The sequence below is a fragment of the Clarias gariepinus genome, chromosome 27 (assembly GCF_024256425.1).
Source record: "Clarias gariepinus isolate MV-2021 ecotype Netherlands chromosome 27, CGAR_prim_01v2, whole genome shotgun sequence".
Taxonomy (NCBI): Eukaryota; Metazoa; Chordata; class Actinopteri; order Siluriformes; family Clariidae; genus Clarias; species Clarias gariepinus.
In genome coordinates, this window is record NC_071126.1 from 2,884,986 (window position 1) to 2,909,967 (window position 24,982).

The 24,982-nt window shown below is 39.2% G+C and overlaps 2 protein-coding genes across 2 annotated transcripts in view; one reads left to right on the forward strand and one right to left on the reverse strand.

Moving 5' to 3' along the window:
- Positions 1–19,593, forward strand: part of scfd2 (sec1 family domain containing 2) — a 133,198-nt gene extending 113,605 nt beyond the window's left edge. Inside the window, exons 6-9 of the mRNA XM_053488965.1 lie at positions 3,420–3,565; positions 12,420–12,554; positions 14,319–14,438; positions 19,152–19,593. Of these exons, the coding sequence (XP_053344940.1) occupies positions 3,420–3,565; positions 12,420–12,554; positions 14,319–14,438; positions 19,152–19,244 (494 nt within the window). The 3' untranslated portion in view covers positions 19,245–19,593. The remainder of the gene's footprint in view (positions 1–3,419; positions 3,566–12,419; positions 12,555–14,318; positions 14,439–19,151) is intronic.
- rasl11b (RAS-like, family 11, member B) lies at positions 19,530–22,357 on the reverse strand. The gene is made up of 4 exons (XM_053488967.1): positions 22,099–22,357; positions 21,942–21,998; positions 21,770–21,846; positions 19,530–20,663 (listed from the first exon to the last, which is right to left on the reverse strand). Exons 1-4 carry the CDS (start codon positions 22,208–22,210, stop codon positions 20,166–20,168), a joined length of 744 nt encoding a protein of 247 aa, XP_053344942.1. The 5' UTR covers positions 22,211–22,357; the 3' UTR covers positions 19,530–20,165.
- Between the last annotated feature and the right edge of the window lie 2,625 nt (positions 22,358–24,982).

The following is a 24,982-nucleotide window of genomic DNA, read 5'->3' on the forward strand; positions in this document are numbered from 1 at the left end:
CTTCCCTTCCCAGTCATGGTCCCAACATTCAAAGTCCCTACTATCACTCCTAAACTCTTGCCTTTCCTCTTCTCTCTCTGCTTACGAACACGCCTTCCTCCTCTCCTTCTTCGACCAACAGTAGCCCAATTTCCACTAGCACCCTGTAGGTCAACAGCACCAGTGGCGGTCGTTGTTAACCCGGGCCACGACCGATCCGGTATGGGAATTATATTCTTGATTCGCATCATTGATTTGGCAAATGTTTTACGTCGGATGCCCTTCCTGACACAACCCTCTGCATTTATCCAGACTTGGGACTGGCACAAGAAGACACTGGATCGCGATTATGAAATCTACCAGACAGTTTTGTATTGCATCAGTTTAAAAACATTTTAAGATCTTTATAATTAAATTTATATTACTCAAACATTAATCAAATAAATAAAATAAAAAAAATAAAATTGTATGGTAAACAATCCATATTTTACAATTTTTTTAACAAGTTAACACAGGTTTCCAAGCTCCTTGGAGGTGTGTGTGTGTGTGTGTTAATGATCCAGGTGAAATCCCCTTCAGATATTGCATTTTTTGCACCTCAAACCTGTTCCAGCGTTTCACGCCGTTTCAGTATCTGTGTAAATGAGCTGTTGCTGAACCAATCTCACCAGAGAACAACAGAGCTGAGCTCTCAGATTTGGCCTTGATTTCGCTTAAAAACATGAATTCCATCAATAGGGCTTAAAATCAAAAACATGGCCATGAAAATTTCAAGCTGTAACAAGCATGGATTATAACACAAATTTAAATTTAAAATTTTATTTGTCACATACACAGTCATACACAGTACGATATGCAGTGAAATGCTTATACGACCGCCGGTGACTTTAAAAAATAGTAAAAGCTTATACATATAAAATAATATGAATGAAAGAAATACGTTAAAAAATAAAATTAACTAGTAAAATATGCTGTACAAAGTAAAATATGCTGTACAAAGTAAAATATGCTGTAATAAAAGAAATACGTTCGAAAAATAAGATTAACTAGTGCAATGTACTGTACAAAGTAAAATATACTGTACAAATAAGAACAATGTATCAATATAAAAACTAAATATCAATATAACAAATATAAAAATATAGAAAAGAAAATAGAAATTTGTTACACCTGTGTTTACACACTGTTCTGTTTTTGTATTGATTTATTTTGACATTAAAAAAATGAAAATTGGAACTGAGATATATATTTTCTAACCTTCTAGCCACCTCATAAAACCACACTGGAATGTTAAAAAGCGTGTAGTATAAGTATATAGTATAAGGGATCATATTTTTGGCATCTTTCGCTCTTTAATATCTGAAATGGCTTTACTTTATGAAGGTGTATTCCACACAGGCCTGTGGCTCGATATCCGGTTACACTGGGACTCAATATTTAGGAATCTGTTTTTATTATATTAATATGTCACAAATAAGATTGCATCATCCTTCACTAATACAAATAAGACAAGATTAGGCAAGGCGAGCTTTCCTAGAGCGCTGCATAACCCGACTTAACAGTTTGTCCACGCAAATACTGTATACAGGTGGTGCAGCATGAGGAATTGTTTGTTGTTCCAGGAAAAATCATGAACATGTCTTTTCCTAGAATCATGCTTATTTCCAGGCATTTCTCTGTGTTTAGTTCTAAATAAAATAAATGATTTATTTATGATGTGCATATATATGGTAAAGTTTTTTTTTTTTTTTCCAATTGTGTCAACTGGTGATGGTGAAGCCTTTTCTCACACACAGTGATTTTGAAAGAGCAATTCACACTTGCAAATCACAAGTGGAGCATCCATTTTTGTCGCAATGAACTGATGTAAGACATTCACACCTGCACAGCAGTGACTGGGGAGACAGTAGCCTTGAACAGAATGCTGACCAAACTTAAAGTATCCTAATTTCTATTACCTATAGTTTACATTTCAGCATACACCGATTATGATCGCCCATGCCTGTAGGGACTAAAGGCCAGTCTGTCTGGTCCGATCCCACAGGAAAGCCAATGCAGACCAAATCAACAAAACAGTCAATGCGTGTGATGATACAAAGGCACCAGAACACCTAGTGCACCACAGCCTGCCATGGACGTTCAGCCAGCTGACCCAGCCTCAAACTCCCCAGATCCCAATCCAGTCAAGAATCCATGGGATTGCCCATGGACAAACAAGTCTGATCCACGAAGGCCCCACCGTGCATCCCACAGCCCCCAAAAGGATCACCCTGTCAACCTCCTGGTGCCAGACACCACACCCTTGGAGGCCCTGCAGACCCACAGCCCAAATGGCTAGAGCTACCCCTGTGGCACAAGGAGAACCCAAATCCTAGGTGGTTTAATCGTGATAGTTTTAATTCCTGGAGCTGATTTGTGTATGCTTGAAATGGGCTTCAGGTTGAAAAGATTGAGAGACGTCTGATCTAGAGGGAAGTTCTTTTCAGTTTAGTGCAAATTTACTCCATCCTCGTGTGGTGAGGTGCACAACTGTTTCCAATCAGAGAATCCTCCATTAGTTCGGATCTGTCTTCAGCAGGACTGTTACCTGGTTCCCGTAAAGGACTGCATTCCACAGTTGCATCTCTGAACCCGGTGCCAAGCTCATGACCAAAAACTTCTGCATGATGGATTGTCTGCTTTTCTGTGCCACTAAAGCTAGTCTCTGTTGCCTGTTCCTCAACCCTGTTGCTCTCTCTCTCTCTCTCGGGTCTTGTCTCCTGCGGCTGTGATTGTATTAAAAGCACATTAGATTTTCATTAAACTAGAAGACATTCTCTTTTTCCTCTTCTTTTCAAAAGAGCGTTTGTCCTCTGCACCGTCTCATGGAACATTCAATCTAATAAAGAGTACACAAGCAATCACCCGATGTCACACATCATACACCCGCACTCCCTTCGCTTCTTACTCATACTGTGTAAGAAAGTTGCAGGAATGTGTGTATGCGTGTGTAAGAAGACTTTATAATGATAATAAACTGATAGAACTGCAACCAAAACCATGTCCTCACTAGCGCACAGCTTTTATCTTCTTCAAGGTCAAGGATGTGCTCCATGCTCGTGTGTGTGTGTGTGTATGCAGCTACGCCTCTCTCTTTATCTCGGTCTCTATCACACTCTACTGAAGCTCACAGCAGTAACTAAAAGAACAAAGGAAAACACCTAAATAGGTTGACGATAGTAAGTCACGTGAGAATGATCACACGTTACTTGGCATCCACTGCTGATGCTCCATCACGCCCCCACTGCCACAGAGAGTAAAAAATGCTAAAGGTTTCCTTTTGATTACTGAAGTTAAGGTTAGTTTCAGCATGAATCATCAGCATTAGGTGTTGTGTCAGTCTAAGATCTACACAATAGTAAGCCGAAGGTGTGTGTCTATGTCTGTGCGTGTGTGTGTAGGAGTCTCCAGCCCGGAGGAACTGACGTCGGAGCGAGCACATACAGCAGTGGAGAGCGTGTTCGAGACATTGCGCGGCCTGGGCCGAGCCCGAGATCACCTGAAGCAGCTGCGCTCAGTGTACAGAGCAAGCGATGGTGCTCACCAGGTCAGTGCTTCTGCAGCGTTTACACACTGACTGTACAGTGTAACACACAGCGGAACAGGCAACTTTGTGCCTACACTCATCTCCTAGATTAGATTCCATATGAAAAAAATACATTATATACAGCACAAATGTATAAACATCATAACCCGATGTTATGAACATTAGAAGTAGAGACTTTCTTAACGATGCCAAGTTCCAAGCTTAAATCATCTTTTTCTGCTTAATTTGCACATTCATTCCTAAAAACAAGTGAAATATTTCTTGATAGACAAAAGATTGAAATGAACAAACGGTAATATATATTTATATTCATAAAACTAAATATATATTTGGTTTATGAAATTGCTGATTACAAAATTATAGATTATTGTGACCATATTCGGGATATTTTCACTTTCCAAAAGATCAACTCTGATTATGAATCAGTTGTGAGTTAACAAGGTATGAAACAAATAATATGTTGAACAAAAAATGAATTTATTCATAACAATTCATAATAATAATGATAATTTGTTCATATTAAAAATCTTACATATTGCGGTGGTTTTTATGAGATGTGAGCCTTTAAAAACATGCTTCAAGCCTTAACAAGTCATGTTCTTTGTTCTTCACTTTCTGTCCCTCTTTTACACCTATACAATTCTCTCTCTCTTACACACACACACATGTACACAGGCACACAGAAACACGCCTGCACACACAAAGTCACAGTTACTCAGAGACATATTGGACCTTGCAGGCTGTGAGTCTGTGTGCGTCACTCGGAGTTGATAAGTGTATTGTGTGTTTGAGGAACAAGAACTAGCTTCTTGTTTTTTTCTTTTTCTGTGTGTATGTGAGTGAGAGAGAGAGAGAGAGGGGTTGAGCAGGTGAGAGAAGAAATAGAAATCAAGAGAAGGCAGGAAAGCGACAGTTACATAAACTACCTCTGGCTCTGTACTTGTGAAATGAGTTCTAAGGATGTCCTGATAAAAAGGAATTGTGACAAGTAAGAACATAAGGAGAGCGAGAGAGAGAGAGGGAGGACACTTTGCGTCTCTTATTTAGTAGACACATGCATGATAGACAGCAGAAGAACACATTCTCATTTAATTTGAAGAACAGTTTAGCTGGTGTGATTTTTACAGGAAGCTTTTTTAATCTGTTTATCTTAACTCGAGCACAAAAATGTCAAATTGGCAAAAGGGGAAAAAAACCCAAAGGTTATGTTGATGTTGGAAATGGCATATGCTGGTTTGGGAAAAAATGAAAGTGCTGTTAAGGAATGCAAGTGCTATTAGTGGCCTTGCTTTGTTCTTGCGTATGTATGCGAGTTTGCGTGAGAGGGAAAGGGAAAGGGTCTGGTCTGCCTTGATGACATCACCGTCTGCTCCTGTGTTTTTCTTTTCCTTTTCAATACCCAGAGGTCACAGGCCACGGTGCGCTCAGGAAATCATCACAGCACAGATTTTAAAGACCTGGCATTACTCATGCCAAGGTTTGCAGCATTGGCGCTTGAAATTATTTTTCATTACCCTGACCGTTGGCACGTTTGTATCGTCAATAGACCGACTAGCTTTTTTTTTTTCATAGGCTCATGTCTGCCTTTGAGACTGAAAGACTTAATAGGGTCTTTTTTTTTCCCCTTGAAGTAGTTTTAAAGAAATCTTTTGGGAATAGAGTCGGAGAGAAATACTGCACCAAGTTCATTATTTTTGAAGCTGCAATCCTGCATTAGGTTGCTCGGTTATAACGGGCAAATGTACATCATGTACATCTATTGCATCTTTTCAGTTTCATATATTATAATTACTATATAGGAGAATTTTAGGTGTTCCTGTAAAAAAAAAAAAAAAAAAAAAAAAGCAGTAACACTGCTGTGTTCACTTACTGGCCACTTCATTGTTACTCCCTAATATAGATATGCAGTACATTTCCAGACTATTGATTTTTTTTGGTATGTGTGACTGCATAGGATCATTATCCATCATCTCGTGCTGGTTTCTTCTGCTGTTATCACACTTTTCCTCCAATCACATCACATCTCCTCCTAAACAATGCATGGGAATATGACCAAACCTTCGGAGAACATTCATTATGGGCAGTCATAGCTCAGAGGGTTAGAGCACTGAGTTACTGATCGAAAGGTTGCTGGTTCAAGTGGTATTATAATATTTTTTAAATGGGTTGTGGTTTTTAAAACCATTCTACCGTATTTTGTTTAAAAAACAAAAACAACCTCTGCTTTACTGTGAAACCTATAAGAGTTGAGGAACGAACCAAAGAGCTCGATTAGGTGGTATGAGCAAGTCAGTGGGTACAGTCAGTGACCTGTTTAATAAAATGTGAAAAAGAGTGCCTGTCAGGGAGTGTATTTTATGCTGCTTTTATTTAACTGGAATGTATTATATTACCTGGCATGGTGCCTCTATGCCCTGCGGACAAATTGCTGTATTATTGTCTCGAAATGGATTTCACCCTAATTGCAAAAGTCAGCTTTTCTCCTTGCATATCATAAATATCTAACTTTTCTTTGTTTTTAATGTAGTGAGGCCTGGACACTAAACAGGTGTCTTGAATTTGGAAGGTTGGAAAACATGGCTTAACACGCACAAAAACACGGGTGTACTTTTTACGAAATGAATGCTGTCCCTCGACATGCTCACACACACAAACATGCATACACACACTCAGGAACCCCTTTCCCCCAAACCACTCCAGCGTAATGATTTCCACAGGCAAACTTCTTGGCTTCCCGATTAGTGGAAAAAATCTAATTAAATAGGTTTTTCAATAAAGTTACTTTGGAACTTGGCATCGTTAAGAAAATCTCTACTTCTAATGTTCATAACATCGGGTTATGATGTTTATACATTTGTGCTGTATATAATGTATTTTTTTCATATGGAATCTAATCTAGGAGATGAGTGTAGGCACAAAGTTGCCTGTTCCTTCGTGGGAATCCTCAACTGCTGAAACGGGATTAGCACGCAAGAAAACTTTCCACCTTAAAAGGAGCTGTTAGTCTCTCGGCATAAATAAAATAAATTGGTCTTGGTTCAGTATGATGCAGATAGATCCCTGACTTGATATAGACCCGATGCTATAGACCACTAACCTACTATAGACCCCATAGTAGACCAGTGACTTGCCATAGACCCCATTCTAGACCTGATGCCAGCCCACCAACACACTATATTCAATTCAATTCAATTTTATTTGTATAGCGCTTTTAGCAATTGTCATTGCCGCAAAGCAGCTTTACACAATCAAAAGAATTATTTAAGTTTGTATGAAATGTGAATGCTTATGAATCAAAATGGTCAGTTTGTCCCTGGTGAGCAAGCCGAGGGCGACAGTGGCAAGGAAAAACTCCCTGAGATGGTAATAGGAAGAATTCTTGAGAGGAACCAAACTCAACAGGGAACCCATCCTCATGGGTGAAACAGAAAGCAGTAAATGATCTGCATTTATACAGTGTGTAGGGTGGGAGGCAGTTCAGCTATAATAGCTGATGTTAATTGATGTTAATATGGAGTCCAGGTAGTTATTGAAGACCCAGGTAGACTTGTATGATGTTCCAGTCCTGAACTATCGAACTGTCAAGTCCCCAGAGAAACAGTTGCCAACACCAGTCAAGGCCAGAACCATTTTCTAGGTAGAGAGAATCATCCCCAGACACCAGACGCATCCCGGAGAGACACACGGGGCATCCATGTGACGAGATCTTCAGCCAAAAGCGGGGCACCAGGATGGGGCAGACAGGTCCGGAGGGCAGAGGGAGTCTGGATCACTGGCAGCTCAGGAACGACATGTGTAGTTCGACAGAGAGAGAGAAAGAGTGAAAGGGGGGGACAGGAGGAGAGAGGAAAGAGAAAGAGGGGGAGAAAGATAAGAAGAGGAGAGATGGCAGTTAGGTATGGTCACAGTCACACAATGTATAATGTGAATGTATATTAACTGTAGAGTGCAAGCAGAGATTCCGGCAGGACTAACTATGACAGCATAACTAAAAGGGAGAGCCAGAAGGAAACACAAACATGAGGGCTTCCTGAGATGTAAAGCAAACAATCACCTCACCGTCAGCAAACCTGAGTGATCAATGAGAGTGAGGAAGACAGCATCCAAACATACCAGTTCACCATAATACTCTACGTCCATGAGTTCCCCAGATCTGTTTCTTTACCTAAGGCAAATCTATTTATAAAAATATATACCTGATGCCAGCCCACCAACACACTACGAACCCCATGCCAGCCCATCAACCTGCTATACACCCCATGCTAGACCACTGTCTTGCTATAGACCTGATGCCAGCCCACCAACACACTACAGACACTTTAGTCCTGATGCCGGTAGATCACTGACTTGCTATAGACCTCATGCTAGACTACTGTCCCATTATACACCTGATGTCAGCCCACCAACCCACTATAGACCCCATGCTAGACCACAGACTCATTCAAAATCCCAGCCCATGGTCCCACTATACAACCCATGCCAAAGAACAGCGGTTCTCTACCCTGGTCATGGAGGAGCCCCTGTCCTGCACATTGTACGGTTTTCTTTGCTCCACCACACTCACTTGTATTCACATTGTTGCTTTGGTATTTTCAAAAACAAAAAAAAAAACTGCTAGATCATTGACTCACTATTTCCTGTATGTTTGCGCTCAAGATATCTACATCTGGTGTTCTTTTTAAATATTCCATTTTGCTTGTTACCGTAAAGTGTGACAGTAATTCTGGAGCACAATGTGACTGTGATACTTTGGGTTTTACTATATGTACTGTGTTATTTATGTAAGAACACACACCGTTTTATTTTTATGAGATGTAGAGTAGGAGTGCTACATTGACCTGGAAGGTCATGTAGTTATTATTTCATTCTTGATTTGAACAACATTAATATTAATAGAGATTGTAGGTGTTTGTGTCATTCTGCATTACATGACTAAGGGATGACCCACTGCACCATTATACAACATGAGGGTTTTCCGCTGATGGTTAGTTTGTTTTTATTTTCATTACCATCGTTCCATTTTAAGTTGAGCGGGTGGGTGTTAGACGGTTTAATGGTGGAGATGTTTTTGTTTTAGTGTCTGACGCATGATGAAAAGTGCAGGCTTAATCACTGGTAGTGATCACATACTCTCTGTCAATTTATGTAAAAGGATTCCCGTCAGCATTTAACCTAATATGGGTGTTTTTCACGAAATTGTTAAATGAAGTTAAAACAGTTCATTTTCTGCTTAGCATTGTTATGATCATTAGTCTGTGTAGTCAGTGATGGCAGTAAGCTCTTTACAGATGTGTGGGTGGATGTGTGTGTATGGGAGTGCATTCGTGTGTGTGTTATTGTGTCTCTGACTCACACCAGGTTCAGGTTGTGGTGAAGTGGTTTTTTTTCAGGATCAACAGGGCAGATGTTGTTTATAGCTTTGCTTTGATTCAGTCTTAAATAAAGAGTTTCCTTATAGGCCCGTGGTAAATTCTGTCGATGATGCTCGAACTCCATTTAGTATCAACCACAAAAAACATCTTGGTTTATAAACTAAGAAATGTTGTAGCTGTCAATGAAATAAACTACTGTATATAACAATATGCATTGTAAAAAAATAGGGCAAAAACCTTTTTATAAAGTCATATATACATAGTGTTGGGAAACCATAAAGAATTTAAAAGCATGAAATATTGTTTTACTGCTAGATTATTCTACATATGATTTTGCTTATTTCATGCATTTTTTTCCTAAAAAAAAATAATAATAATATGCCAATGGGATAAGAAAGCTTATGATTTTAACATGAAAATTTTAATTGCTTAATAAAAATCCAGTTGAAGTTGCAAACTCCGTACCTGCACAGAAACGACTGCTCTTATAGCACGATGCAAACAAACCGCTTTTATTTTCTCCATAAAGGGGACTTATAAATATTTTTTGTCAAATGCAAAACATTAGCTTGACAAACCCGACCATTTGGAAGCACTCATCAGGGCATTTGCAGAGAGAAAACCAGACTCCTCTCATTAGAGTCAGTGAGTGCCTACTGCTATTAAAGCACTGTTAACAATGGACATTGTCCCAAAGCACTATCACAGACATCTGGAATATATTTTTTAATTATCTGATATGACCTAGCTGGATAGCATTAAAAACCCAGACTTAAAAATCATAAATAATTAATATATTAAAGAACCTATGTCCTGTATTTTCCTCTTTGATATAAAACAATTAATTGTGATATGTGATACATATTTTGGCGTTTATATCCATTTAATTCAATTCAATTCAATTCAATTTTATTTGTATAGCGCTTTTAGCAATCATTGCCGCAAAGCAGCTTTACACAGTCATTTAAGATTGGGTTGTAAGCATTAGATAATTGAAAAGGTTTTTATGTTGCTCTTATTTACAGTGTTACATTTGTGTTACATTTGTGTTACATTGTGTTATTTCTAGAAGTTACAGCTTGAGTTGAAATGTTTATTCACTTCTCCTCCAAACACACAGTTTCAGTGTCTATGTAAATGAGCTATTATTGAGCCACACCCCTCCTAAGAAAAGCAGAGCTAAGCAACAAATGGTGGAGGGGATCTTCTTAAACTGAGGTCACAATAGGAGAAGAATTGCTCAGCCAATACAAAAATGCAAAATTTACAAATTATTACAAAAAATACTTTCTTAAGTTTTGATTACACACACTGTTGATGTATCTGAATATCTCAAAATAACAAAGGCTGTGTTCACATCACCCACCTGAAGTCACTCTTTTTTTTCCCTTTTTTTTACCCTAATCTGACACAGACTTGTTTTTGTAAGGCAGCTACAGGCGTCTGGCTTTTCTTTATCTTCTTTTACTTAAAAAATACAGTTGAGTAACTGCTTGATGTCCTCCCGAGCAAAACCAAAAGCATATTATTCTAAAATAGCATCCGTTTTTAGAACCAATATAATATCGAATTAATAAATATTATTAATAAACATTGTATTATGTTATAATATTGTTTATAAATATTATTAATAAATAAATATTTATTCCCGCTACCATCAGTCTTGTGCCATGCCAACTGTAGCGCATCCTGAAACCATTCATGTGTGGGATTGCTTTTTAGCCAAGGTGAAGTGGGCTCACTCACAATTCAAAGCACAGCCATGAATAAAGAATGGTACAAAAACATTCTTCTGAGCAACTTCTCCCAATTATCCAAGAACAGTTTGTTGATGAGCAAGTTGAGCAAGGCCTTTCAAATAACATGGATCACCTTGCCATGGGGCAAAATTGTTAACTAACAATTGGGAAACAAAACATTGAAATTTTGGGTCCATGGCCAGGAAACTCCCCAGACATTAATCCCATTGAGACTCTGTGGTCAATCCTCAATAGGCAGATAACAAACAAAAACGAACAAATTCTAACAAACTCAAGCAGCGATTATGCAAGAATGGGTGTGCATCAGTCAGGATGTGTCCTGGAAGTTGATTGACTGCATGCCAGGGCGAATTGCTGAGGTCTTGAAAAATAACAGTGAACACTGCAAATATCTACTTTGCATAAACTTAATGTAATTATCAAAAACAGGTGGTTCCTGGATCGGACCTGAACAGAGGTCTGGGCTCTGACTACTGCAAAAGATGGATTTTTATTTTTTTTGATGCCATTCTGTTGTGCACTTGCTCCAGCGTTTTAAGTAATTGTCCTGTTACATCTCTCAACTTCTACAGAGTTTCAGCTGATCTACAGACATTCTCAGATTTTCTTGAGGAATTTATTGATACACATGAGAATTCATCTTCTGCAAGCTGGCTAGGTCCTGATGCTACAGGGCAAGACCAAATCATAATTTTCTAATAACTTTTCATAAGTTTCCTCCACCATACTTTATGGTTGGTATGATTTTTTTGTGATGATATGCAGTGGCCTTTTTACGCCAGATGTAGTGCTGTGTGTTCTTTCTAAATAAATACTTAAATTTTAGTTTTTGTTTTTTATTAGTCAAAGTTGCTTTAGTCCACACCTCCAAAAAAGGTATGCTAATACCTAACTCCAATTGACTAAAATGCAGAAATATGAATAATGAATGCAGAAAACCATGAAACTCTAAAAGGTTTACATACTTTTTCCTGCCACTGTATATACTTAGTGTTCATTATAACTCCAGCACACACTATAACAGAATTTATTCTCACATCCTGCATGATTATCTGAAGGTCAGAACCAAGCTGTGTAGGTGCTATATTTTGCTGCTCCTCTGAGATAATCCTCGTTGGAGTGCTTCTGCATTCCTCCGCCATATCCTTGATACATGAATCATCTCATTCTTATATATTTGAACTTTTCAAACACCAACACCACTACTACTTTATATGTCCTGCAAACGGTTATGGTGCACAGGAAGTATAAATCATTATTAAAAACTTTCACAATTACTTCTTAATAATCATTTTTATTATTTATCAGTAGTTGTCTAAAACCCCAGCATGGAACTTCTCTTCTTTCTATCTCAACATTTTCTCCCTAAACACACACACACTGTGATTGTGTAATTTACTTAGACTCTACTGTACCCCGTGTTTAAATTGTCATTCGTTGTTGGGTAAATGTTTCACCTCAGTAATACACTATACTGTTTGTTTTTATGATGTAAGGCTCAGTCTGTGTCATGTCGAATTCTACTGTATTGTCGTCTCTTCCAAAGACAAATATCCTTCCATGAATACTAATCCTAAATCAACGCCAATCAGCCAATACCCTGAGGAGCTACTGTATGTATGTCAGATTTGAATCATCGTTTGATTATTTGTGTTTGTTCTTGAAAAAATATGCCCTTGAATGAAAACCCATGCACTCTGGTGTTGTCTCTGGTGTCCGTAGGCGACTTATCGTCCCTTCGTAAAGCAGGTTCTGGAGGAAATCTTCAACCCAAGCCGACCTGAGTGCCCAGACATTGAGCACGCTTCTGGAGGACTTACTGACCTGCTCAAGACGGGTTTCAGCATGTTTATGAAGGTAAACTCAACCATGTGTTCGTATTCATAATTATTGGCACCCTTGTTTAAAATACAGGTGTGTTCACACTGGACATGTTTGCTTCAATTAAAACGAAATCTGGTTCAAATTATGTAATTTTAATTACTCCACTCTGTTAATGGAGTTCACTTGAACAAATGTGAACCCTGCCACCCGAACTTTGGTGCGTAACCATAAATTAATTGTTTATTAAATAGTGCTAAATTAATGTTAAATTCAATGAGCATTTATGGACATTTACTATGGACAGGGCACGAGAGCACAGGAATGACATGATAGCCCAGTGGGGCTGTATTAAATGAGTGCTTGCAAAACGTTCACAAACGTACAACAGTTGAATGGATTAATAAAATGTCTTGTGTTTTTGAGTGCTCTCATAATTGAACTTAGCCCTGCTAAGAGTCTATCACAGATTAGAGATCACTGCGTATATACAGTGTGTGTATATGTATATATGATATGATATGATATATTATAATAGATAAATAATGTATAATTTTAAGCTTTGGTTCAACCTCACTTGGTCAATAACACACTCGTTCCTCATTTTTTCTTACCCAGAAGCTATAAGAAGACACTTTTGTCCCATCTGACCACAAAGACCACTTTCATTTACAGTACCAGTACTGTCTGGAGTTATTAAATACTCCTGTGGATTTATAATATCTGAATTATGTTTACATTTTATATTTTGCTCATACTTAGAGGGGTGCCAATAATTATTGCAAGTATGGTTTTGTTCTGTTTCTTTTGATATTTGTAATATGAAAAATAATACATTTGCATTTAACTGAGCTAGTTAACCAGTAAAGTGTGTGTGTGTGGTGTGTGTGTGTGTGTGTGTGTGTGTGTGTGAGAGAGAGAGAGAGAGAGGTTGCTTTTGTCAATCTATCATTCTCCCTCTCTCTTATATACAAGAAAATGAGCACGTTGCTGCAGATGCACATGTACACGCAGTGTGTCCTCCCCTGTGGCGTCTAACACGTCCTCGCTCACAAACGCTCATGTGCTCCTAAACGTGAACAATGAGACGTACTTTATTTATTTATACACACGCATCCTTAGTTGTGGACGATAACCATCGAGGAGCAATTCAATTAAATTCATGAATTTTATTTCCTACATCCTGAGGAAGCGTCCCCTTCTGTCTCCGTGATTGTCTCATTAGTAATCATCCACTTGTCGCTCCACTCAGTCAATCACATGCTACCTGCATGTCTGCCCCAGCCATTCATGTCCAGCAGGGATGGCTAACCACCACACGGCTCACTCGTAAAGAACATCTGTTTGTGTGTGTGTGTGTGTGTGTGCGTGCGTGTGTGTGTGTGTGTGTGTGTGCATACACGGGTTATACGTGTTATGCCTGTAGACAATTTTCAGTTCCTTCTGAATAACCGATAAAGACCACAAGGCATCTCCACCGCAGGACAGATACACCGTGGCATTAAAAAAGGGTTTTAAATATGATGTATTTTTTTTATTAAGGTTCTGAAAAATACAATACTTCTGCCATTACCACACACACACACAAACACATACATACACCTGAAGTAAAAAAGTAAAGGTCAACTATAGTTGTAACTGAACCTGATTGGCCACCATTGTGTGTGTGTGTGTGTGTGTGTGTGTGTGTGTGTGTGTGTGTGTGTGTGTGTGTGTGTCACGACTTGGACCTCCAACTGAGATCCGAGTCAGAACAGAAAAATATTAGGAGTGTAACTCTAATTCTTTCCCTGTCTGCAGGTTAATCGGCCCCATCCAAGTGATCATCCACTGCTGATTCTTTTTATGGTGGGTGGAGTCACTGCATCGGAGCTCCGCCTTATCCGTGAGGTTGTCGCCACCCATAAAGCAGGGACACAGGTGATTATATAGACTTATCACAATACTTAAGTTTTTTACCAATATTTACAGTACATCAAACATCTAGCTAATACTTGTGTTGCGTTACAGTAAAGAGTATAATGGGGTGTTACAGTGGAGAGAATGGTGTGGAGTTATAGTAGAGAATGTAATGGCTAATACCATGGAGAATATAATAGGGTGTTACATTAACCAGAATGGTGTGGTATCACAGTTGAGACTATAATAGGGTGTTACAAAAGAGAGAACGTTGTGTTGTTACAGTAGAGCGCATAATGTGGAATTACAGTAGACAGTATAATGGGGAGTTACAGCAGGGATTATATTGGGGTATCACAGTGGACAGATTGGTGTGGTGTTATAGTGGCAAGTATAATGGGGTATTACAGTAGAGAGTGTAATGGGTGATACCGGGCCGGAGGTAGCTTAGTGGTTAAGGCATTGGATTACGGTTCGGAAGATTCCAGGTTCAAACCCCACAACCACCAAGTTGCCACTGTTGGGCCCTTGAGCAAGGCCCTTAACTCTCAACTGCTCAGATGTATAATGAGGTAAAAATTGTAAGTCGCTCTGGATAAGAGTGTCTGCCAAATGCCCAAATGTAAATATGTAAATGTACCATGTAATATGTGGAGTGGAGAGTGGAGAGTGTAATGGGTAATACCTTGAAGAGTGTAATGGGTGATACTGTGAAGAGTGTAATGGGTGATACTGTGGAGAGTGTAATGGGTGATACAGTGGAGAGTGTAATAGGTGATACCGTGGAGAGTGTAATGGGTGATACTGTGGAGAGTGTAATGGGTGATACTGTGGAGAGTGTAATGGGTGATACTGTGGAGTGTGTAATGGGTGATACTGTGGAGTGTAATGGGTGATACAGTGGAGAGTGTAATGGGTGATACTGTGGAGAGTGTAATGGGTGATACAGTGGAGAGTGTAATGGGTGATACTGTGGAGAGTGTAATGGGTGATACAGTGGAGAGTGTAATAGGTGATACCATGAAGAGTGTAATGGGTGATACCGTGGAGAGTGTAATGGGTGATACTGTGGAGAGTGTAATGGGTGATACTGTGGAGAGTGTAATGGGTGATACAGTGGAGAGTGTAATGGGTGATACAGTGGAGAGTGTAATGGGTGATACTGTGGAGTGTAATGGGTGATACTGTGGAGAGTGTAATGGGTGATACTGTGGAGAGTGTAATGGGTGATACCATGGATAGTGTAATGGGTGATACCTTGAAAAGTGTAATGGGTGATACAGTGGAGAGTGTAATACTGTGGAGAGTGTAATGGGTGATACTGTGGAGTGTGTAATGGGTGATACTGTGGAGTGTAATGGGTGATACAGTGGAGAGTGTAATGGGTGATACTGTGGAGAGTGTAATGGGTGATACAGTGGAGAGTGTAATGGGTGATACCATGGAGAGTGTAATGGGTGATACTGTGGAGAGTGTAATGGGTGATACAGTGGAGAGTGTAATACTGTGGAGAGTGTAATGGGTGATACCGTGGAGAGTGTAATGGGTGATACTTTGAAGAGTGTAATATAGTGTTTTACAACTACTTATTGGTATTTGTAAAGCTTTTACAAAGTTATACATTTTCTAAAGTTTGACTTAGACACTTTGCTAAATGCACAGATAAACATGTGCCTGTATAATCTTTGCATACACGCAAGCATGCCGACCTGTATTCATTAGGACATCAGAGTCCTGTATCAGGATAATTCTCAGAGCTCATTATCACAAAGAATGAAAGCTTAAAATTAAAGTGTGTGTCTATGCATGCACATATGTTTATGTGTCAGACAGAACAGAAGTGTAATTGAGTCTGTCCTGAATGAAAGTGCTGTGGTAGATCAAAGCTCTGTCTCCTGCATAAATCTGAAAGTATAATACTGTAGCAGAAAAGACAAAAGCTCCCAACAGCCCACACTCAACTTGACCTCAGAATGCATACAGTTGTGTTCAAAATAATAGCAGTCCAACATCGGCGAACAGATCAATAATTGTTTTGGCAGAAATTATATTTCTTCATGGTAAATATTTTACTTGTAGGTGTAGTGGAGTAATAGAAAACAACAGACCCAACAGTCAGGATTGGATGCACCTGATTCTGTGTAATTATTTCATTAATTGAAATAGGCGTGTTTAAAATAATAGCAGTGTGGAGTTCAACTGGAGATGTAAATTATTTTGTGAAAAACAAATTCAAGGATAAAAAAATTCAAGGATAAATGCAGAAAAGGTTGTCCTGTGCATTTCTCTCTGAAAATGAAATGGGTCGTTCCAGACATTGCTCAGAAGAACAGCGTACTTTGATTCAAAAGTTGATTAGAGATGGGAAAACATACAAAGTGCAGAAAATAATAGGCTGCTCTGCTAAATGATATCAACTGCTTTAAAATGGAGACCAAAACTAAAAAGCTATTAGCAAAAAGCCCCCCGCAAAGTCCCATGGTTAAAAAAAACTGTGAAGTCAGTGAAGCATGGAGGCACAAGCATCATGATATGGAGATGCTTCTCGTACTATGGTGTTGGGCCTATTTTTCACATTTCAGGGATCATGGATCAATTTGAGTACATCAGAATACTTAAAGAGGTCATGTTGCCTTATGCCAAAAGAGGAAATGCCCTTAAAATAGGTGTTTCAACAAGACAACGACCCCAGACACACCAGTAAGCGAGCAGCATCTTGGTTCCAGACCAACAAGATTAACGTTATGGAGTGTCCCGCCTGATCCTCAGACCTTAATCCAAAAGAAAACTTGTGAACTGACATTAAAAATGCTGTTTCTGAGACAAAAAAAATGCTGTTTCTTGGGCTGGAATACCTGTTCAAAGGTGCCAGAAGTTGGTTGACTCCATGCAGCACAGATGTGAAGCAGTTCTCAGAATGCAGGGTTATACGACTAAATATTAGTTCAGAGATGCACAAGAAAGATATCAAGCATTTTTGTTTAAACTGTAAATTCATCACTTTGTAAAGATGAATGATGACACTGCTATTTTTTTGAACAGACTAATATTAGTTTTTCTTCACTTTCTGTAAACTAATAAAACATTTAGCACATTTTTCTTCATGCTGTGATTCAAAATAGAACGTGCAGGGAGTCCAATGCATTTATGTGATTTAAATGAAAAGTTATTATATGGATATGGAGCTTTACTCACTTTTTCAACACACTGCTATTATTTTGAACACAACTGTATATTTGTGTTTGTTTTTAGTGGCATCGATAAGATATTGTGTGTGTTTTAGGGAAATTTTTCCTCTACGGACGTGTAAAATCTAGTGAATCATTCACATCTCTGCTTTCAGTGAGAAAAACACTCTGCCGTTCCATAAATAGGGCTTAGATCAATGGTTTACTAAAAAAAGGATTGTAGAAGGGTGGCTATAAGTGTCTCTGCCTCATTATAGTGTAGTGAGTCTGCCGAAGCACAGATCTCAATTCACTATTCAAATGTAATATTCTAATATCAGCAGCCTTAAGCACAGTGATTGTCAATAGAAGGATAATTTGTGGCGTGTAGGTTTACATGTAGTATGTACACCTTAGAGTACATATACCACCAAGTAATATTCAAAGTAAATGCAAATTTAGAAAGAAAAAAAAAACATTTTAAATGTAATGGTAACAAAAACATTTTTGTCCTGTGTCCCTGGGGTCTAGTGAGCAGGATGGTTGAGGAGAGAAATAGAAACACAAAAATCACGTTTCAGAAGTACACTGCTTCACATCTAAAACGCTGGCCTTCCAGGAACGCCTTTAATGGAAAATGGCCTTGTTTGATAGTCGTCTTTTTTTTTTGGGGGGGGGGGGGGGGGGGGTTTGCAGGACAGTGCAGGACCTTTTACTGTCCACCACTGTTGGTCAGAGAGGCCAGTGTTTCAGCAGTGACAATGATCATTGGCTCTGCAATAGTGATGGGTCCTTCATGAACGATTTGTTCTTTTTGAATGAATCTTTAACGTGATTTAAAAGAACGAGTAGTCTCGTAGAGTGATTTGTTCATTTTCTACTGGGTGCGCATGCACAAATCACAGCAAAACCTCCGTAGGTTATGTACAGGATTGGGCGCTTCTTTCTTAATGACTTTTCTACTCTCAGTCGGTCGTTGTTTTGTCATGTGACTCCCATAGACGCTATGCGGTGCAATAGGTTTTAAAAAATGAACGACTCAGACTGGAAGATATGAGAGGTGAGCTGCTCATTCTGTTTATTATAATATGTCCTTAGCTGCATTGTAATATTTTGATTACTGGAACTACAGGCAAAAGTTATTGGGGGTCTTTTTTTATTGAAGATGCATATTTTATTTAATTTTTGATCAAAAGAACAAAATGAACTAAATGACTCATTTTGATAAACGAGATTCAAAGAACCGAGTCACTAAAATTATTTAAACTTCCCATCACTACTTTAATTCTACCTTAATGGTATCCAAGCACTAGTAAAATCCTAGGATAAGTGCATTAGTGTAACAGAGGGATTATATAAAGAAATGAAGGCAGTTTTTACTGTTATTCTGCATAGTTTAAAGTCCTGGTTTGACTTGAATGTCTCTTGTAAATTAAAAATTTGTAAAATCTAATCAGAACCTCATGTAGTATTGTTTTATATCTGTAGTGAATGAGTGGACTGTATGTGTGTGTAGGCGTCAATGCTGCGTGAGCTCATGTACAGTGTGTCTTTCTGTCTCGCACAGGTTTTGGTGATCTCGACAAGACTACTGAGGCCAGCTGATATTCCACACCTGCTATTCAGCACTGACAGACTCTCACCTGATATAGGAGTGTGAGAAGGGAATGCAGACCACACACACAGAGTGAAGCATGCCTATTCTCAAAAAGAAGAGACACTATTTTGTATTTACCATAGACAGACACACAAATGCTAGACATCAAGGCTAAGGACAGTTATTACAGTGTACACTGTTTGCACAATTCATAAATGGTTGTATTTTGAAATAATAACTGTGTATTGTGTGAGAGACGGAGACTTGAAGTGTGGATGGACTTGGTGTTCATGGTGCATTAACCAAGTTTGTGACTGTTATATGACCAAAAAAAAAGTTGAGAAGATATTTAAGATCAAATACTTTATTTCAAATCACAAAACAATAAATAAGATCAATCTTTTGCCCTGGGGCATGATGTAAAGTGCATTTTTTTTTAATTCGTCACTGAAGATCTGAGTTTAACACAAACACACATACTTGTGCCCTTCAGCTTTAGTGCCTCGTTCCTTTAACAATGCCAGCTTTCAGTTTCTGCTGAGCGCTCAAGCCTTGACGAAAAGAAAAGGTCTGTGTCGATAAAAATAACCAACCTTCTGTCCTTCACGAGCTCGGTTGCCTGGTGAAGTTGTCTACAGGTACAGTATAACGCCATGTGTGCGTATGTTAATATTATGTTTTAGTCCGAGCATCCTTTTTGCATTTCTTCATCTTTAAGACAGTTTTTAGACACAGGTTCTCTGTATCTTGCTCCATCCACGCGCTTTAGTCCCGGCGGCTCAGACTGCTCACCCTGCCCCGCCAAGCTGGTCAAAGTTCACAAGTCAGGGGTCATAGTTCAGTACCTCTGTTTGTAGATCTGGCCTGCTGATTTAGCAGTTTGGCTCCAGATCAAACCTTTACTTTAGCGAGCTCCTGCCTTTCGGATCCTCGCCTTGTCGCTCTACCATGTCCAGCCCTACACTCGGGCCCCCAGTTTCCTCCTCACACAGAGGTGACCGTGCGAACTTTCGCTGACAGCACTTGCTTGAAGCGCCTCTTCAGGTCCTGCATGTTGGGCGATTTGGGCCTGGGGATAAGAGGCGACTTTTTCTTCTCATTGCTGGCCGTTGCCACGTTTACATTGGTGCTAAACGACACCTGTTTTTTGGAAAGTTCTGTGCAAAGTCTGTGGAACGCTCCATGCACCTGACTGTAGTCTTCACTAGCAGAAACCTCGTAGAAAGCACAACCGAGTGCCAAAGCTAGTGCTGGGCCCTGCTGCGCCTCCACCCTCCTCACGTGCACCATGTCAGCCTTATTGGCCAGCAGGATAACCGGTGGTGCTGGTCTATCGGCATACACATGACTCACAAGCTGATGGAGCTGACTGATGAGATCGAAGCTGTGACAGTCCGTCACAGAATAGACCATGACCACAGCGTCAGCCCACTGGATGGAGTGCCTCACGTGCTCGGTGCAGCTCAGGCCGTTGGGGTTTACCTGAAAGAAAGAGATGGTAAGTTAGCAGTGGCACACAGTGGAAATGCCACTATAAAAGGGTTCCTGTCAGTCATGGTCACCTCGTAAGTGTAAGTGATACACTGCCATGAGGTTATAGTTTTTTTACTATATGGCAATAAAAAAATTGCCGTGCATAACTTGTTAGGTTATGACATGACTAACAATTCATACACAGCCATATAGAAAATTTTAAAAAGAAAATTAGATATAACCTCATGCTAGCTATTAGTCGTGTAACTCTTACGGCAGTGTAAGAGTTTCCTTTACTGCCCGAGGTGACCATAAGGAGGAAACTGACAGGAAAGTATCAGTTAGCTCCGGCAACCGTTATATGAACTGAGAGGGAAATGAGTTCACTAGACGTGCAGACTAAAGTACAGACATTGTGGTTTTTGGAGCGCTGCCCGGATTGGGAAGCGCGCCTTTAAAACGGTCAACATAACAGAAATCAAAGCACAGAAATGAGAAGAGAAAAAGCACAACCTCAATATTATGAATCCTGATGTTTCTTAATTACTGAAGTTTGCCTTTCTTAACGGAAAACCTTGATACCCGAGAGACGGAGTGAGTACAATGTCATTTAGGACTAACAAGTAATGAATTGCTATAGGAAAAATGAGGAGGAGGCAGGGGGAACCACGATGTCTAAAGTCAAACATTTCTATAGAAACTTTAGTAATGTTGTAAAAGCTCAGTGAGAGCATTTTCTCTAGGTCTGTCTGAAAAGTAAAATTTTTAGATCATGTTAAGGAATTTTTCAACAAAAACCATTCCAAAGACCTTTTATTTACAAAACTGTTCTTTCATAGAAATCCATTTATATGGGGGCCGTGATGTTTGTGGGCTTAGAAAACTGCAGTGAGGTGACACTAAAAGCTGAGGGATGAAAGTAGGAGTCCTAGAAACAAGCCAAAGAAATGTGTTCTCTTACAAAAAAAAGCAACCTCACCATGTGCATCTGGAAACTGCTCCGAGATCAGTTCTAGAATCCGGCATTATATTCCGCTGAAAGGTCTGAGATTTTAGAACTGATCTCAGAACTGTTCAGGGCCATGGTGCTATTATTTCTGTTTCGATCAGCTTACCTGGACTCCAGGTGTGTCCTGGACCTGAATGGCCACTTGTTCTCCATCAATTTGGACCTCTCTGGAGTACAGGCTGCCTGTAAAAAAGAAATAGATGAAATGTTAGTCAACACCACGATAGGAAGGACAGATGTTCTTCATGAGCTCTGGAAATGAAAAGCTCTCATTTTACCTGCATTTCTCTCGTAATCTCCAATAAAGCGCTTCGTCAGGAATCGAACAACGAGAGCTGGAAACAAAACGCACAAGGGTTTATAAGCTTTAGAGCTAAAACATTTAATGAGAATATAAAGAGAGTGCTTTTAAACGAATTTAAGATGCACACTTACCGGTTTTGCCGACTCCGCTGCCCCCGAGCACGGCTATCTTTAGGACCCTGTGGGACAGGCACTCCGGACTCGGGTACTCCACTATAGTAGACATGTTCTGGATAAGGCGCATTCTGACTCAAAATCGAGGGGAAAAAGACTAAATCCAAGTGGAGATATATCCACTCCGTCGTCCAAAACACACGCAGGCAGGCAGGCAGACACGGTTCCCTCTGCTGTCTCACCGCGCTCCCTGTATACAGCACTCCGCGCTCTGACTCGAGCTCCACACAGTCCGCTATATTTATAAGCGCCCGAGAAGAGCTCGCCTGTGATTGGCTGTTGTTGAACACGCTCGCGCAGACTGTCCCTGCCCTCTTGCTTTCATGTGGAGCCGCGAGCCAATCAGGATGCTGATGGGAGGAGTAACATGTGATCAACACGTTTATACAAGATACTCTGATTCTGAATTATTTTTAAACAGACAGATCATTTAGATTGTTTCTGATATATTTTTACCTGGAATTCTTTCAGAATTTTTTTTTTACTGATTGTGGTTCAAATTGCTCTAAAATTATTATTATTTTTTTATAAATTAATAATTTAATTGGGATATAATATAAGTTTTATAATGAAGATAACAAGCACCTAGGTGGTTAGCACTGTGGTGTGACACCTCCAGGGTCAGGGTTCGATTAACGCCTCAGGTCTGTGTGTGTAGGGTTTGCATATTCTCCCTCCGTTTGCCTCCCAACTTTTAAAACCATACAGATTAGGCTAACTGGGATTCCCAAAAGATAAAAGTGTGTGTGAATGTTGACTGGGAGACCTACTACAGTTGTAAAAATTAAAATAAATATAATTGTAATAAATGCTGGCTCAGAAGATGGCACTGAGTTACTCCTCTGAAGGTTGGTGTTGTGATCCCCAGCTCCACCAGGTTGCCGTTGTTGGGCCCTTAAAACCCTATCTGCACTGAAGGCACCATATCATGTCTGACCCTGCGCTTTGACCGCAGTTATGCTGGAATATGCAAAGAAAGAATTTCACTGTGCAGTAATATATATATGTGACAAATAAAGGCTTAACTTTACTAAAACTAACTGTTGGCCCATATTTGAACTACAAAGGTTCCTAGATGGATGGAACAAGCCTAAGCCTAAACCTAACCTAAAGGTTTCAATCTGTGGTGAATGATACCAGAGATTACATCCAGGTTTGGTGTTATCTTCTGTACCTTCAGTGGCATGTTTAATAATGTCTGCATGCCTCATGCCCTATGACTCATGGGATAGGCTTCAGGCCCCCTGCGACATGGAAAGAATGGAAATGGAAAGCCCTAGTCACATGACTAAGAACACCATTGGTAAAAGTTTCTGTAAATTTTGCATAATAAAAATAATCTGTTATTATTTTTATTATTATTATTATTATTATTATTATTATTATTGTTTTAAATAATTATTCTTTTTAATTTTATTATTATTATTATTATTATTATTATTTTACAAATTGCATATATCCTTGGGGATTTATCATATACAAATTGTTTTAACTAAATACATCCTGTATTTTAATCGTTGCTTAAACAGCATTCCTAATTTAATTTCCTACTTTCCTCTTGTTTCTCACCTGTTGCCTCTGAGCCGATCAAAAACAAGACTTTCCCACAGTTGCTTTTTTCTTTATGGCCAAACAGCATGACTGTGGAGCAGCTGCATTGAGGTGGCAGAGAACTTTACCAAATGCTTGTAAATGTGTTCCTGCCACTACGCAGCCTTAACTCGGAATAGAAATTCTGAATCATTATCAATCAAAATTAATTAAGTAAACTATATATTGCCAAAAGAATGTGAACACCTGACCAATAAAAACTATACCCTATTTATCCTATAAGTGACATTGCAATATTCATCACTCTTTTGGGAAATCTTTTCATTGGATTTTGTATCGTGGCTGTGGAGATTTGTGTTCATTCAGCTACAAGAGCATTAATGAGGTTAAAAGGAGTCCATTAATGCACTGATGTCAAACAAAGAGGTCTAGGCTGCAGTCAATGTTCCAGTTCATCCTAAAGGTGTCCAATAAAGGGTGAAGTCAGGGCTTTGTCTAGTCACACCAGTTTTTCCCACTTCAACCTTGATATAACATCTTCCTGAGGCTTGGTTTGTGTACAGCAGCACTGTCATGCTGGAACAGGTTTGGGTCTCTTAGTTTCCATGGTACCATGGTGGTTATTTTTCTACAATGTGGCCATAAGACGGCTATTGATAACCATTGTGGCCACAATAACATAAGCTTGCAGCTCGTTAGACTTTACCTTAATCTTTAAATGATGCATACAGGCGTGCTGGAGTCACTGTCTTTGTGACACGTTAATCAAATTCTTAAAGTAAATAAACCTAAATAAACCAAATTATTAACTAGAGACTGCATACTGTTGTCAACATAAGATTCCTAAAACAGATTTAATCAAGTTATCAGTTCATGGCGATGGACTTTGGCAACATAATAATACATTGCAGTGATGCATGTACTTGTGGTTGTCTCCTCAATATATTAATTCATGTCCAAACTTTATACAAAGCAAAAAAGGTAATAATAATAATAATAATAATAGTAAAACACCCCGATGCCTCTGTACTTAAGTAATATTCTTGTCCACACTATAAACATGACAGTCTTCCATGTGCGGGAAATCCTTTCTTAACCCTAATTAACACTCCTCCTGACATTCGTGGTTTTCTTTGAGACAGGAGATCCTAAAATAGCTTGTGAAGTAAGAAGAAGATGTGATAAGAACACAATGTGCTTTATTTAACATGTTTAAACTAAACTGGCTCTTGATGAAAGTGTTTAATTAATGCTGATGTGCCAGCTTCCTCTCCTGGCTTGGTGTTAACAG